Here is a 15,776-nt window from a genome sequence, read left to right as displayed (position 1 = left end):
ATGGGCCTGTAGTTAGCCGGATCCACTCTCCTCCCTTTCTTGAAGATCGGCACCACATTGGCCTTCTTCCAGTCTTCGGGCACTACACCTGATGGGTATAGTGCCAGGGTGATTCAGCAATGCAGAGAGTGGGGTCAGGATTCACAGGGGCCTTAACCCTAACACAGAAGCTGCACCTCAAGCCCTGCTATCTGCTTGGGGTCTAGGGCTAGAGCCACATCCTGTGGGCTGACCTCCTACTGAGCTGGTTTGCTTTTACCTCTTGTTACTGAGGCATTGAATGTCCCATGCAAAACACATCAATGATGTTAGTGCCTGTGGTGCCTCTCTGGATCTTGCCATACTCACTTGTGATATGCAAGTTTGTTTCTGTAATACTCTTTAAATACATCTTTCCTGGTAGGCGTTCTCCAGCCACAGTGACATTAAAGACATTTTTTTGCAAAAATCTTGTTGGTCTAATAAAAGATATCACCTCTACCATGAGCCCCGATGGCTTTCTACAGCCACAATAGCATTTTTTGTCTGGGGCATGAGAAACATCGCTGAAAATACTTGAGTGAGGTAAAAGCACCTGTGAAAATATTAAGATAAGACAAATTTCTCTTTGATGTCATGGTGTTAGCCTCCTGCCACTAAGTCACGGCTTCCCAAGAGCTGCTCCAGAATCTCTTAGTATTAACGTTGCAGAGGAAGTAGTACAAACTTAAAAAGAGCTGCTGCCCAGACGGGAACAGCGGTAAACAGGAGACGCACCAATTGAAGATATTTAGCCCTCCACTGTGATAGAAGTGTGAGTCACTTAGCACCTGCCTTTATATGGAGGTCAAAAAAATACAAAGTCATAACATATTTGTCACCGATCAGCAGAACAGCTGAGTGCACTAGCACAACAGTGCCCGTGCTACAGTATCGAGTGGGTATGATTCATTAGTTGAGCAGCAGCTGTTGTGGGGGGGAAGGTTGCAGGGATTTATGAAACCTGCAGTCTCTGTTATCCTTGAGCAAGGATATAAGAAGCAGACTGTACAATAGGCCATGCCTGTGGTTTAACTTCCCTCCCCCTTTCAGGCTAGCCAGTACCACACACATTGTTCGTGGCTTTCATTGCAAACCCATTGAAGAGCGCTCCTCCTTGAACATACAGGCTATGGACATAAGCACTCAACGGTTCTTGTCTCTGTCTTGCCCAGGTGGTGGAGGTCTACGGGCTCCTGGCACTGGGGATGTCACTCTGGAACCAGCTGGTGGTCCCCGTCCTGTTCATGGTGTTCTGGCTCGTCTTGTTTGCTTTGCAGATCTACTCCTATTTCAGTACGCGGGATCAGCCGGCCTCCAGAGAGAGGCTTCTCTTCCTCTTCCTTACAAGGTAATTAAATACCATCTTCCTACCCCTGTGTGTGTGTGTTTCTGAATGAGTGCATGACTTCTGTCAATAGGATGCTGCATCAGTTCTGTCTCATTCTAGTTGGGGCCCTCTGTCTATCGTCATATTTAAGCCCTTGGTTTCTGGGTTAACCGAGGAAATGTGAGGTTTCTCTCTTTCTTCATTAAAATGGATAACGCTGCTGGTTCTGTCTTTCTGTGCAGTATTCACAGCAGTGACTAGCTTAATTTTCAGTTAACCTCCAGGGATGGAATCTGCCTATTCTCTCTTACTCTCCTCCTTTCCTGAAGTTTTAATTTTGCTCCAGACTGTGGTATTGATTGTAGCTGCTGGCACTGTGGCAGTTGCCAGAAGTGAAGGTGAAATGACCTGATCACTCTCCGCCTTGGAGGCTTGGAAACTGGAGGTGGAAGCATTTTCAGGATAAAAGGGCTCTGGATTTTATTGGCTGTTTGCAAAGAACTGGAAACTTCTTGTCCTAAGGGGCATTGCTCAGGGTCTCTTGTCATCAGGCAAAGAGAAGATGGACCCTGGGAATGAAAGACATCGCAGCCCTCCCACGACTGACTTGCTTCTGCTTGGAGCGCTGTGCTGTGCCAGGTCCCGCAGTCTGTGCTCCAGAGATGTGTGGGTTTCAGGCGGAGAGAGCAGAGGTTTGCATGACATGGCAGGGGAATTTATTTGCTGTGAAACCTTGTGCCTCTAGTAGAGGATGTGGTTGTTGTCACATGCACAGATCTCCAGTGCCAGACATTGCAGTGAAGTGCGAATATCTGTTAACAGTGGGTGATCTCTGCAGGCTAAAACAATCGGCGGTTGAAAGGATCTTAGTTTAAAGCACAGGTTTACCCTACATAACCTGGACCACTGCTGGTTCTCTGGAGTTCTGTCATAGGAAGGAGAGTCTGGAGCGTGAGCGATTTACACATCAGTCCACGCACACCCAGCAGAATGAGTGTTATACCTAGTAGGGGTATGGAGTGATATGCAGGAGATAAACCAGCTGCCATCTCAAGGGGTCTTGTTCAGCTTCTCTGTTTAGCTCAAAACAAGGAAGGACAAAACTTAACAGACCCACCTTCACCCCTCTGAGTCATCGTCAGGACATCTTCTGTGGATTCTTTTTGGCCATTGCTGTCATCTCTGATGGCACAAGAGCAGCAAACAGAGTTCAGAAAGCACTGTACCAGGCTGCAAAGGATAAAGACACTTTGCATTGCTGCAGTAGCAAACCCAGCACTGGACAGGGGTTCTTCTGGAGAGACAGCGCTCCAGCAGCAGTTCTCACCTCTGGCAGTAACTGATAGGGAAGTAAGGTAAAATATTATTTGTCAGGCCAGCTGATTAAGATTCTCCATGCAGTCAAAGGGCTTCACAGTAATATGATCTACTTAGCAAGATGGGGGGGAAAAGGTTTTCTCTGCCAAGGAAGAGAGTAGTCTCTCTGCAGGTGTGCTCTTTTATTTGCTGTAATGACTTATTTCCCAGAGCTGTGCAACTCCAGAATTCAAGCAATCGCAGTCGGTGCATTTAATAGCAATATCAAGTTGCCATGAATGCACAGCAAGCAACAATATGCTGCCTCTGTGTAGATGTTTTTACAGGTGGCAATGATTCAGGCATTCACGAGAAATGAAAACTCGCGCTTGCAGCTTCAGTATGACTCTGGACGTTCTCCAGCTCCTCCTTTGACCTTTTTAAGTTTCTCTGGGTCCCTTCCATGTGAGATCCTCTCTGCTGCCCTTCCATATGAAGTTACCTGTAGAGTTTTTTAACCTTCTGACAAAGGTGCTTTGTAATAGAGCCCACCAGAAGACTTGGTTACGTTGGACCAGTAACTGGGGGCTCTGCTCTGACAGCTTTGAAACAAAGCTCTCAGGTTATTCAGGTGCCTTGTATACAGCAGACCTTAGATATCGCATGTGGCTGTGAGGGGTGACTGTTGCCCCAGTACAGCCTGTGCAGAAGCTAACACTTTCCCAGCTAACTCTTTCCATGCACAGGTTACAAGAACAGTGGAGATCTGGGGAATCTCAGCTGTGCCCTTTGCCTTAGCAAATCCATCCGCTGTAACCACATGTCTCTGTGTGGTAACAGGATTGTCATGTCAGCAAGTAAATCAAACGGAGTGTCTGTTCCTCTAATAGAAAGTACAAGCAAGACAGTGCCACCCCGTGGCACGCTTCCGCAGCACCCGCTGAATGAACAATGGGCTTCCCCAGGGACTTCCTCTTGCAGCTGATGGGTGTAACTTGATGATGGAGTTGTGATAGAGTAAGGCGATCTCCTGAAAGCGTGATTTGAGCCCGCTGGCATGTGAGGAGGAAATAATAGACCAGTGTCTTACGTAGCTGTCCCTGCAGGAGAAAGGGACATAGTTGTGCGGATTGTTGTGTTGCATTTAAATGAATTGAGTTGTGATTTTTTTTTTCTCTCCAAACCAGCTTATACTCTTCATTGAAAAGATAACAAAACTTATTTTAAACTTCTTTTTTCGCCCCCTCTTACAGCATTGCAGAATGTTGCAGCACCCCGTACTCACTGCTGGGCCTCGTGTTCACCGTCTCCTTTGTTGCTTTGGGAGTTTTAACACTCTGCAAGTTCTACTTGCAGGGCTACCGAGCATTCATGAATGACCCTGCTATGAATCGGTAAGTGCTAGGGAGCGTGTTTTTTAAGAAGGCAGCACATCGATGGTTGGGAAACTGGCAGTCTCTTGCCTTTCGATGAATTGTGTAGACTGAACAGGGAATCTGGCAGGCATTTTATTAATGAGTCTATGCGCACTGATGGGGAGAGACTGCCATGCAAATGTGTTCAAAAGGCCTTCTGCAGGGTTCAGCTCAGTTCAGTTCTGTAACCAAGACAGGGTGCCTGCTGTTTGGGTGTTGAAGTAGTCTCGTCTGCAGCATTTTCACGCGGGGCGAGTCACTGGAGGAATGTTCGCATGTTTAGAAGAACTGAATGTTTATGTAGCAGCTTCTGTTTCCTGTCTCATTTGTCCCCGCTTTCTACATGTGAAACCAAGCTACCCTTCTGTGGAACTTTACGAATACCACAATATTTACACAGACCAGCTAAAAGCTACTGTGGGAACCACCCAGGGCCGACAGACCACCTGTTGTTCTGGTGTTTGTCCCGACTGTCTGACATACACGTGGGAGCTGGGTGGTGGTGTGGTGGGCTTGACCTCTGCAGAAAGTTCAAACTCTGATTCAGGCCTTAAGTGAAAGACTCGTTGTTTGGAAACCAGGTTCTGAGATAGGAAGTAGGGAGCTGGAGCCTGTGTGAAGGGGGCCCTGCCCAAATGGCACAGGAGCATCTTTGGGAAGAAGCCCTGGGTAGACTGTACTTTGTCTTGCAGAAGTTATAGCAGTGCTGCTCAGACTCCTGCCTGGCTAACTTCACTCTGGGCTTCCAAGAGAGTAAAGGCAGCTCTTTACAGGAGACTCGTTTTCCAGGCCCTGTGTTTGCCATCTTGAACCTGTCCTGTATCTCCACCCTGCAAGGCACTGCCTTCTGAATGAACCCAGCTGGCAACACACTTAACGAGAAAAATCAGCAAAGCATAAACTGCAGGGTTCAAAGCGAACATCCGTGTTTCATTTCTTAGAGGGCAGAAAATAAATTAAGATTGAAACAGATTGCAGTGATAGGGCAGTAAGTGTGTGTGGGTTTCTAGTGGTTGCCAGATGTGCATATATAAAAGCTGGAGCAAAACCAGTGATGCCCTAAATTCTGCATTTTTTCTCCTTTAAAATGCGCACCTGAAGGGGGATGACGGAAGGAGTCACGCTTCTGATCCTGGCCATGCAGACCGGCTTGATCGAGCTGCAGGTGGTGCACCGGGCATTCCTGCTCAGTATTATTCTCTTCATTGTGGTTGCATCCATCCTGCAGTCCATGCTGGAGATTGCTGATCCCATTGTTCTGGCACTGGGGGCTTCAAGGGACAAGTAAGTGATTGCAGTGACGAAGCTGGCCCCATGTTGCCTTTTGCCTCCCCATATTCTTGAAAACTGGGAAGAATACTAGCCCATGTGCACTAGCCCATCTCATTTATCATTGCTCTTGTCGCCACCCCATGACTCTCTGTTCTGCTGAGTGATGTACCTCGGGCAGGAAAGTGATCTGGGTCCCACAGGCCTCGAGTCATCCATGAGCATGTCCCTGTGCTGGCACTGGGCTCTCTGCTTGGCCCGTGGTGCCGGAGAGTAGCTAGCATGCCGCAGGGAATGGCAGGCAGCCTATCACCTGGTTAAACCAGTCCAGCAAAAATGACCAGTTATTCAAAAACAGGTTCCATAATTAAACAAATAGACTAAAGATTAGCGCCAGTCTCATATGGTACCCAGGCAATACCCCTCTGCTGTGGGCTTGGACCAGGAGTTAGTGAGGCCAGGTGGAGGAGGCATGCACAGCCTTCCCTCCGGGCCCCATCTTGGGAAAGCTGCTCTTCTCTGTAGCTCCCCCTCAGCAGCAAGAGCCTTTTCGAGGGACTGCCTGAGGCTTGTTGCCTGCCCTCTGTGCGCCAGCCTTTCCTTGGAGAATCACAGGGTGCAAAGGCAGCCTCTGGGCTCATGTGGTCCAACCCTCAGTTCTTTCCAACTCAGCCCTGGAGAAGGCTTTCCTACCTGCATCGCTGACCTTGCTCTCCCTGTCTTTGGGGAAGGAATGTGGTCAGCAGCCCAGGAGCATTCGCGGCACCCCCAGACTGCTGGGGTGACCTCTGGGCCTGTGCAGGTCAGATGGTTTGGAGGGGTGGTTTCCTTGCAGCAGGAGGAGGCACTTAGGAGCAAGGGCACGGAGCCTCGTGGATCTTTACCAGATGTCTCAGTCATGTGGTGTTTTCTTTCCTGTTATCTTTTGCTTTGCGTTGTAAGGTTCTTTATTTGCCTTTGGTACTCTGGCATGAAACTGTTTCTATTTGTGCCTTCTGTGTTCACTGCATGCATGTCTTCCCTTTATCTAGCCCTGACTGTTATAAATAAAAGTGGTTTATTTATAGCCAGCAAGTTCGTTTAGCTTAGAGGTTCCTCCTGGCCAGCAAGGTCTGTCTGCACCGTGTTAACTCTACACACGCTAGTACGGGGTGAGGGAGGAGGATACAAGCAGCTGGTGGGTGCAGACAGATTGTCCCTGGTGACAGCAAACGACGTTGGTATTGGCAGGGCCCAAACCCACCTTTATGCAGATTTCTGAACAGGGGGATGGGGAAGGTGATTAAAACAACAACAACTACAAATCTAATCCAGAAATAGCATCCTGATATAAACCTTCAAACCCTGGCTTGCAGCAGACTAGCCTAATTCTGGTCTCTGCTATCTTCCCTTCGAGTGACATCTATCGGGTTAGTGCATGCTATTTCTGGAGCTAGAGGCAGTTAAAAATACCAGCTGTGTAGCATAGTAAATGGCCGGCATCGCTGGCAAGGTTTCTCAATGGGGTGTGTGCAAAAAGGTTAGGACTGTTTAATTTACAGCAGGGACATGATTTAAGTACCCAGAATACATGCCAACATGGAGGAGAGCACTCAGACACTTCTCTTCCTCTTTTCTCTTTAGATAAGAAGGTGACATCCATTAAAAGGAGCAGATTTAAAACATGATAAAAAGAAAGGCATGTGTAGTTAATGTATGAAATGCTTCACCCCGTGATAATACACGGGCTAGCAAAAAGTCAGTCAACTAAGAATTAGACCTTTGCATGGGGAGAAAGATCTCCTGATTCATTTGACCACCTTGAAAATAAACCTGGAGCAGGTTATTCTGCAATTGCTCTGAATGGTTTCTTGGACTTTCATCTGAAACATCTGAGGTAGCCACTTTTAGACCAGATATGAAATGAGTTAAATTACTAACCTGATCTGCTGTGACAATGCCCAAGCACTTTCTAGTGTAGTCCCCACCCCTTTCTTGCTAGGGGGGGAGTCCTTGTGTGGAGATCAGAAAGAAGTGAAGTCCTGTCTGCGTGAGCTTACACACCCTGGGAACCCGAGCGCACTTGAAGATATTAAGAGTTTCTTTCCTTTCAAGTAACTGCCTTCGGCAGCTGCCTTGGCCACTGCTGTTCCAGTGAGAGGATGGGGTCTGAATCGCCGCCCCCATCTGCTTTGATAACACCCCCTTCCCTTTGTTCCTGCAGGAGCCTGTGGAAGCATTTCCGTGCGGTCAGCCTGTGCCTGTTCCTGCTGGTGTTCCCAGCATACATGGCCTACATGATCTGCCAGTTTTTCCACATGGATTTCTGGCTTCTGATCATTATCTCCAGCAGCATCCTCACCTCCCTCCAGGTAAGGGGCAGTGCTCTCCTGACAGCCCTCGTATTTTCTCTCTAGAGCAGTGCAGGGTGGATACAATTTAAATCACTGGGCAGGAAGCCTTGATTTGATCATCGTTTTCTACAAAAAAATGCATTCTTGTTGTTTAATATCCTTTATTCATTTAACTTCTTGAAACTTTGCACTTTGAGAGAGAGGTAAGGGCTTGACTGTGTACGCACACTTGCAGAGAGACAAGAGGGCTGCTGGGTGGGTAATCAGGGCTGTTCTCTCTCGCCTCCATGTACTGCTGTTAGCAAGGATGTTATCTCTGGAGACAACAGACTCTCCCTATGCCAGAAGAAGGGTGTTTGTACCTGAAAGCTTGCAAAGAACAATTTTTCCAACTACTTGGTCTAATAAAAGAGGCCATATCTACCCGAAGAACTTCACCTGCCTATGATTTTTGGGGACACAAATCCACAGTTTGAGAACTAAAACTCAGCATCCCAGAGATGCTTCATGGGATCTTCTAGACTGAACACTGAGTGCCATTGGGTAGAGTGGTTTTCTTTAACATGTACTAATCTATAGAGGAACCTCTGGGAATCCAGTCCCTAATACAGTTCATGGTCTCTTGTGACCTATTTATTAAACTTCTAAAAAGGTTACATGAATATATTGTCTCAAATAGTATATAATTAGAAGTTATAATCCCTATTCTAGGATGATATCTTAAATTAAAACTATCTTTATATGTTTTTTTTAAAAGCATCTTAAAAAAAATTACAATTTAAATAAAAATTATCTGATTTAAATAAAAATATCTGATTTTTTTTTTATTTATTTAAAAAATTGTTGATTTTTTTTTTTCCCCCACCCTGGAACAGCAGTTTGAAACCTTTTCAGAGTCAAGGCCACCCTCTGCCACTTTTTTGAATGAGGCGGCATCCCCAGTTGAGAGCCACTGCTGGTGCCACCTCAGCTCACCTCACTGTTCCTCAACTGGGTGCTGCCACCCAGCCAGTCTGGGAAGAACTGCGCCATGTGTGCACAGTGCCGCTGCATTAGGGCTCTCTGATAACCCCAAAGCAGATGGAGTTGCTTGGGCTGTAGCCCCTCTGGTCTTCCCCCAGACTGGAAACAGAGGCATGCAGGTGAAACTGGGAGGAGAGAATTTGGAGAGGCAGGGGAGCCGGTCTGGGAAAGGCTACAGCCTGAGTCAGCTGTGTGTGCTTTGGGTTCATCGGAGAGCCCTGAAGCAGTAGGAGCATACCTGCGTAATTGTATTTGGCTACTTGCATTATGTGGCCCCAGGTGAGAGCCAGTGCCCTAGAGGACTGGGGGGTGATGAACCAAAATTGTGTGGGGGATAAGAAGGCAAAGGTGGGAGATGGGATATAAAATGTTTCATTTATCTCCAGTGGTGGCTAAAGTGGTTACTTTTGTTCCCAGCCCAGGGTAGAAATTGCTGTTTTCAACAGAAGTGCAGTCAAACTTCAGGGGCACACAAATGGGCCCAGTAATTATAACGTTTTATAACACTCTTTTTATAGGAGGCTTCGAAACTGGGGTGCTCTGAAAATATTTCGGCGGCCAAAACATGATATGAAATAAAGAAGCAAACACACACCCTACACTGAAAGTTATTCAGCTTAATGCTGTCATTTTTCTTCAGTTATTATAGACTAACCCAGGGAAGCTGACACTTGTTTTCTGGCTGGTAGCCAGACCTTAGTACTGGGCCTCAAGCTGATGCGTTTTGCCGAGTAGGACTGGATTTAAGCTTCTGCTTAGCTTTTTAAGCACATGCTTTGCTGATTTGGGTTTGGGGAGGGAGCAGAGCCTTGTATGTGCAAAACTTGCTGAGGTGGTATTGGACTGGAAGGCCAAGACCAAGCTGTCGTTCTGTCTCCTTCTAGGTCCTTGGGACGCTTTTCATTTATGTCTTGTTTATGGTGGAGGAGTTCAGAAAAGAGCCAGTCGAAAACATGGATGATGTGATTTACTATGTAAACGGCACATATCGGCTGCTGGAATTCCTTGTGGCGCTGTGTGTCGTGGCCTACGGCGTCTCGGAGACCATCTTCGGGGAATGGACTGTGATGGGCTCCATGATCATCTTCATCCACTCCTATTACAACGTGTGGCTGCGTGCCCAGCTGGGGTGGAAGAGTTTCCTTCTCCGCAGGGATGCTGTGAATAAAATTAAATCACTGCCCACTGCTACAAAAGAGCAGCTGGAGCAACACAACGATATCTGTGCCATCTGCTACCAGGTACGCACTTCAGCTCGAGGGGGAGGACTCTTGCCGTACCTGTGGGCTGCGTGGAGGCCACATCTTGAGTGGTGAAACAAACCTGGGTTGTTTCTTGCCTCCAGTCCCTAGAGAAGTCCACTATGTCTAACTTGGCTTAGTTCAGAATTTAGGGTGGTCACTTCTGTGACAGTCCAGAACAGATGGACATGGCTGGATTTTTAAGTAAAAATGAAAGTGTTTTTTTTAAACTTTAAATTTGCTTGGGTGTTGGCTAAAAGCAAGCCTTGCAAAATCTCTGAATTTCTGAGAAGCTTCCACTGAATTTGGGTCAAGCTGTTCTTGATGACAGCAGGCAGAACTTGCCAGTCCTATCAGGTTTCTCTTCCACATCCTGGAAGACTGGATTTGCCCCACTAGCTGAAGGTGCCATATCAGTTCACAAAAACATTTCAGTGTGTGGTGTTTCCATTTCCATTTTGCTTAGAAGACCTACTGGTTCTAATAGAAAATGAAACCTCATGCCTGTGAAGCAAGAGGTCTAACTTACACCAGCAGAAGGAAGGAAATAAAAAATGAACACTGAGATTAATGCTCTTTGCTGTGTCTCAAGTCCTGAAAAATTCGGTGCTTCCCCATGGAAAGTAGTGTTGGCTCTGATTGGAAGTGAAAGAGGAACTGTAGGATGAATGATATAGGGTTTATTGCAGGTGGATTTTCTCCAAAGTTGAGAGAAGCTTCCTTCCCCACCCCAAAAAATCCCAACTGCTGGCTTAGATGGCATGTGAGTGAAAGACAGAGGTCTGACCTCTGGTGTAGCTCGTTGCCAGTCCCACGCTAAGTAGACTGACATTTTTGTCACATCACGGGGTTCAGAAACATGTAGCTGGGGACATAGACTGTTGGGGTTTTTCTCTTCTTAGTCCCTTGTAACAAATGCCCTACAACTGCCTCTAGGAGCACCTGGCCATAATCATTTTGTCTGAGCTTCTCGTCCATGCAGTGTTGACTTCCATGGTACTGAAGTGGTTTTATCATTGTAGCCTCATGTTAGTACTTGCTCTGTTCAGCTCTGGCAAGGCAGGGACCCAAGCCAATGTTTCACCCCCTCTCAGGAAGCTCTTAGGTCTGGGGTGAAGGGAGTTATGCGCGAGATAGCCGAGGTGGATGGGAGTGTGCCCACCTGTCCTGTGACACCATCATTCTCTGTCTTTCAGGATATGAAATCTGCTGTAATCACACCGTGTAGCCATTTCTTCCACGCCGGATGTCTTAAGAAATGGCTGTATGTGCAAGAGACCTGCCCTTTGTGCCACTGCCAACTTAAAAGCCCCTCGCAGCTCCCCGGACAGGGACTGGAGCCCGTTCAACAGCCAGACCCTGGAGTGGAGCAGAATAGGAGTCATCGCGAAGCAAATGAGCCCCAGGGTGTCAAACACAATGAGGCACCAGATATGCAAGATAGTCTTAGTGCCAGTGATGGACAAGGGGTGGAGGAGCCAGCTTGCCAAGAGGACGCTGTGGACCCTGTAGAGGGTGCTCAGAGTCAAGATTGTGGCCTGTGGCCTGCGGAGCCCAGGCAGGGGATGCCTATTGCAAAAGAAATTGTGCTGAAGGATCAAGAGGAGTCTCCCACTCCAGACCCACGGGCTTGTGTCCAGATTTGAAGCGACAGTGGACGAGACTGGAGCAGATGTGTTTCGGAGACCCAGGCCTGACTCAACAGAGAACTTGTCCTTCCGCTGTTGTGATGCAGTTTAGCAATTATTGCTGGTCAAGACTGTACTTCGAATATCCTATGCTGATTACTGGTGGGCTGCTTGGTAGGGGGGGATGCCAAGGGAACTCAACTAAAAGGACTCCAGAAGCTGCCTCTGGATTGTGAGGGGAGGAAGAGCCTGGAAACAAACTAAGTGGAAAGAGTGTTTTCGGGGGGTGGGTGAAGGGTAAGACGAGCAGGAGGGGGTGTGGGAGGTGGCAGAGTGTCCAAGGAAGTGTTAGCATTCGTTTGGGTGGGGAGGGGAGCTGTGTCCCAGGGTGCCCGGGGGGGAGGGGGGGTGTTACCACATGTTGGCCTGCTTTTCTGCATTGACCAGAGTGCAGCCACAATCACTGATGTTTTGTAGAGCCCTGAAGCAAGAGGCAAAAGCCTCAGAGCATTGATTGTCCAGGAAGACAGAAGCACTCCTACGCCATGTACCTGCTTCGGGCATTTCTGGTGGAGCAGTTGCATTTGCATTCATGTAATCTATAGTGACTCTCGACTTTTATGACAGAGTCCCCGATATTTTGATGTACATGAAACTTTTGTTAATAGATGAGGATGCACCATCTGGGCCGTGTGAAGTAAACTAAAGCTCGCGTGAGCACTTCAACCTCCGCCGGAGGGAAGTGGGAAGAGCTTTAGGGCACGGATAGAGGCCACGCAGTGCTGTCCAAACCTGTGTAACGTTCACTTCCCACAGCTGAGTTTAAAGCAGTATTAAGCTCTGGCAATATTTGCACTTTTGGGAATGAGTACATTAACGTGTATGATCAAACTCCGCAAATGCCACTTTGACAGCTGTTAATTAGGGTATGCACCTTTTTTTCTTCGACAAGGATGTGTCCATACTTCAATTTTTACATTCATCATGGCTTCAGGTAGAAGTGGGGAGCGGGGAGGGGTGGGGAGTTCGGGAGTAGGGGGAAGGCAGTTTTTTTATGTGAATTTTGATATGAAACGAACCTAGTCACTTATTTATACGATAGGCTTGACTCAAGTGTTTTTCAAAGCTGGTATTCCTAATGTGAGACGTGATACGGTTTTATTTTTAGCAGTACATTTGGATGTAGACTGACAGACATAGCTGAATGTCTCAATAAATTACCTTTGACGATTTTTATATTTGGTTTTGTGCTTCTTATGCAGATGCTCCTCTGGATTTCATGTGGGTCTGGACTGACTGCCGTTCCCTTCCAGGCCCAGTGGACCTCTTAATGTTTCCTCCCTAGGCTCCTGCTTCAATGGCTGTACCTGTGTTAGGGAGCTAAGGACAGTTCAGGTCCTTCAAGACTCTTGGTCACCAGTGCCCGGACCACAGAGCGAGTACAGAACAGTACGTTGTACGCTTACCCCAGGGCCAAGTACGTACCTTCGTAGGGCTACCAAAGCAAAAGCCCAGGTCTGAGGGTGCCTCCTCCTTGACCAGTGAAAATAATGGTCGCAGGAAACAGCTAGTCTCTTCCCGCTTGGATTTGCTTGCATGCCGTCTTAGTATGTGGTGGTGACGTCTGCCATGAACTTCCCTTATCATTGTGGTTCTTACTGGATTATTAATATTGCTGGTTGGGAAAAAGCAGCAAAAAGTAGGGAAAAACTTTCATTACTTTCACCACTGTCCCACATCCCCATTGCTGTCGATAGGTGAGTGGGCTCATGATAAAATGTAGCCATGGCTTCCCCAATAGCCTGACCTCTTCAGGGACAAAGTACTGAACTTTGACCCTCCAAGCTTCCCTTTGATACTTAGATTTGTACTCTCCCCCTGCCACCCCCGATGTTTAACAGGTCATTGCAGAGGGGGTGTTGTGCAGAGGGAACAGAGTATGTGGATAGACTCTGCAGAGATTCCCGCTTCTGTAGCAGTACTGATCAGGATTGCAAAGCAAGCCCTTCCCTTCTTGAACGCATCCTGCCTTTAGCAAAGAAGTTGTTGCGAGATCCGGGGCCCCATGTTCCATGCAGGCAAGTATCCTGCAAAAACGTCCTGAAGGGAGGAGAGCTCAGCAAGGGAGCATCCCCATGCGGGGTGTTTGTGAGCTCATCTGAGACACATGGCACAAATGCTTGGCTCCATCTTAATTGTTTTTTAATGCTTTGCAGTCCATGGAGAAAAGACATCCATCCTTGTGCAGCACAAAACTGATCTTAACTGAAACGCTCCCACTTTGGGCAGGAATTCGCGCAGGACACGCTTTTAAATGCAAAAGCAAGGATGGGTAAAAGCAAGCGAGACTTGAAAATTTCCTTACCCCGAGCTCCCTCTGCTGGTCTCCCCATCGCTTTGGCAGCAGACCAAGAATACAGCTATTCAGATGTATTTTATCAATGGTGATGATTTTATGTTTGCAGGAGCTGCAAGAAGCCCTGTCTGCAGTAGAGGCAGATGCATAGGAGGAGATGCAACTGGAAATGATGAGCAATGTGTCCTGCAAAATCCAGTTGTCCAGTGGCTGGGGCACCTCCCTGGGATGTGGGGACTGAGGTTCATGCCCTTGATCCAAATTGAACAGGCAGGAACTAGTATCTGAGCCTCTCCCACCCCAGGCAAGTGCCTTAAACATTGGATAACAGGCTGATGTGGGCTGGTTGAGCCTTCTGCCTCCTGTCTTTTCAGCAAACTTAAGAAAAAGGAAAGGTCTCGGTTTCATCAGGACTCAAGAAAATCTTTGAAATTCCTAAAGTTTCTGTGGGGTGGGAAAACTGCTTCCTGGTCAGCCCCAGTCCTGCTTTTCCAGGGACAGACCATTTGCAAGTTCATCAAAGAGTTTGTCCTTTTTCTGGTTTAACAGAAGTTGGAAGTGGAAGGAGCTCGACTTGAATGTAATCCAAAAATTTAGATGGAAAAAACCCCAAAAACCCAAGCAGTGTCTATGAACACTCCTTCCTCTGTTTCTTTTTCTTTAGGCAGTGGAATAGACCGTGTTTTAATCACTGCCCTTGCAAGTGTTGCCAGACCAAAGGTTTCCATCTGATGAGTGAGACTGAACTAAATCAGCACGCACCTGACGTTGCTGGCTTCTGCACAAGCCCAGAAAGTAAGCAGCGTCAAAAGTGAGCGGTGGGCCGGATTTTAAAATGGAATTCCTGTGTCGATCCCCTGGTGCTGGACAATACAGGTACCGTTTGTTTCCACTCGACTGTGGAAGCTCTCCAGCTGCTGTGGTCCGTGGTCTCCAAAGCACTTGCAAAGGTTTGTGGTGAGGTGGCTAGTGGTTTGGTGCTCACGCCCCCAAGCTTTAAAGTGCATGACGAGGTGGTTCACAACTGTTCTCATCTAACGTCTCTCCTCCGTGTGCCTGCCAGCTGCAGTTGTCTGTCACAACTGTTGTGAACAGCCCTTGTGAACATGGAAGAGGAGAGTGGTTATGTACATTGCAGCAGCTGAGGAGGAGATGGTGGTAGGCATGAAAGTCCATTCTTTAAGGACTTCTAGGGTTCCAGTACTGTTCCGTGAAAAACAGGCAGGGCCTTTTCAATTATTTCAAGTTGCACATCCAAAAAATGATGGCTGCCTCATCCAGGTGTCGCTTGATCAAGAAGGGATGCTGCACAAGTGTCTGCGGGCCCATCTGCGGTGCAGCCCCAAAGAGCTCTGTCCTAGAGGTCTCACCTGTGTGCTGCATACAAGATAGGAAACACATGAAGACCTCCTGAGGCCCCTTCCAACCCTCATTTTCTATATGTTTGTTTGCCTGATCTGTGTGACCTGTGCGAGAGGCTCCTAAGGGAAGATATCTTGTACGATCCTACCCAGCTCCAGTAACCTCTCGCCCCTTGCTTGATTTTGCTTGGAGGAGAGGAACAACTTGTTGAGAAGTTGCTGGCTAAGGTGATTTCAGACCCAGCTTTGCCCCTAGCATGGTGATGCTGGCACCCTCATAAAAGCCAGCTGGTTGCAATCAATCCTACTGCCCCTTTGTACAAAACCATGGTTCTTATGAAGTTCTTATGAACTCCTGCCATGCTTTCTTGCATTCAGCGTGCCCTGGGAGGAGAGATGCACCTTGTTTCCAAAAAGCAGAATGGAGACAAAAGATCCTTCCTTGTAAATGAGCAGCAGGAGGAGGAGCTGGGCCTGCTCACTGAAGTGCATGCAGATTTTACTTT

General features: G+C 47.6%; 1 protein-coding gene across 1 annotated transcript in view; it reads left to right on the top strand.

Moving 5' to 3' along the window:
* RNF145 (ring finger protein 145) overlaps positions 1 to 12,789 on the top strand; it is a 55,102-nt gene extending 42,313 nt beyond the window's left edge. Inside the window, exons 6-11 of the mRNA XM_019535297.1 lie at positions 1,194 to 1,369; positions 3,898 to 4,038; positions 5,161 to 5,343; positions 7,532 to 7,679; positions 9,569 to 9,925; positions 11,122 to 12,789. Coding sequence (XP_019390842.1) covers positions 1,194 to 1,369; positions 3,898 to 4,038; positions 5,161 to 5,343; positions 7,532 to 7,679; positions 9,569 to 9,925; positions 11,122 to 11,571 — 1,455 coding nt within the window. The 3' untranslated portion in view covers positions 11,572 to 12,789. The remainder of the gene's footprint in view (positions 1 to 1,193; positions 1,370 to 3,897; positions 4,039 to 5,160; positions 5,344 to 7,531; positions 7,680 to 9,568; positions 9,926 to 11,121) is intronic.
* Positions 12,790 to 15,776: the final 2,987 nt, after the last annotated feature.

Source organism: Crocodylus porosus, unplaced genomic scaffold, assembly GCF_001723895.1.
Source record: "Crocodylus porosus isolate Cpor-Errol unplaced genomic scaffold, CroPor_comp1, whole genome shotgun sequence".
In the NCBI taxonomy this organism is placed as follows: Eukaryota; Metazoa; Chordata; order Crocodylia; family Crocodylidae; genus Crocodylus; species Crocodylus porosus.
This window is presented reverse-complemented; position numbering and strand designations above follow the sequence as displayed.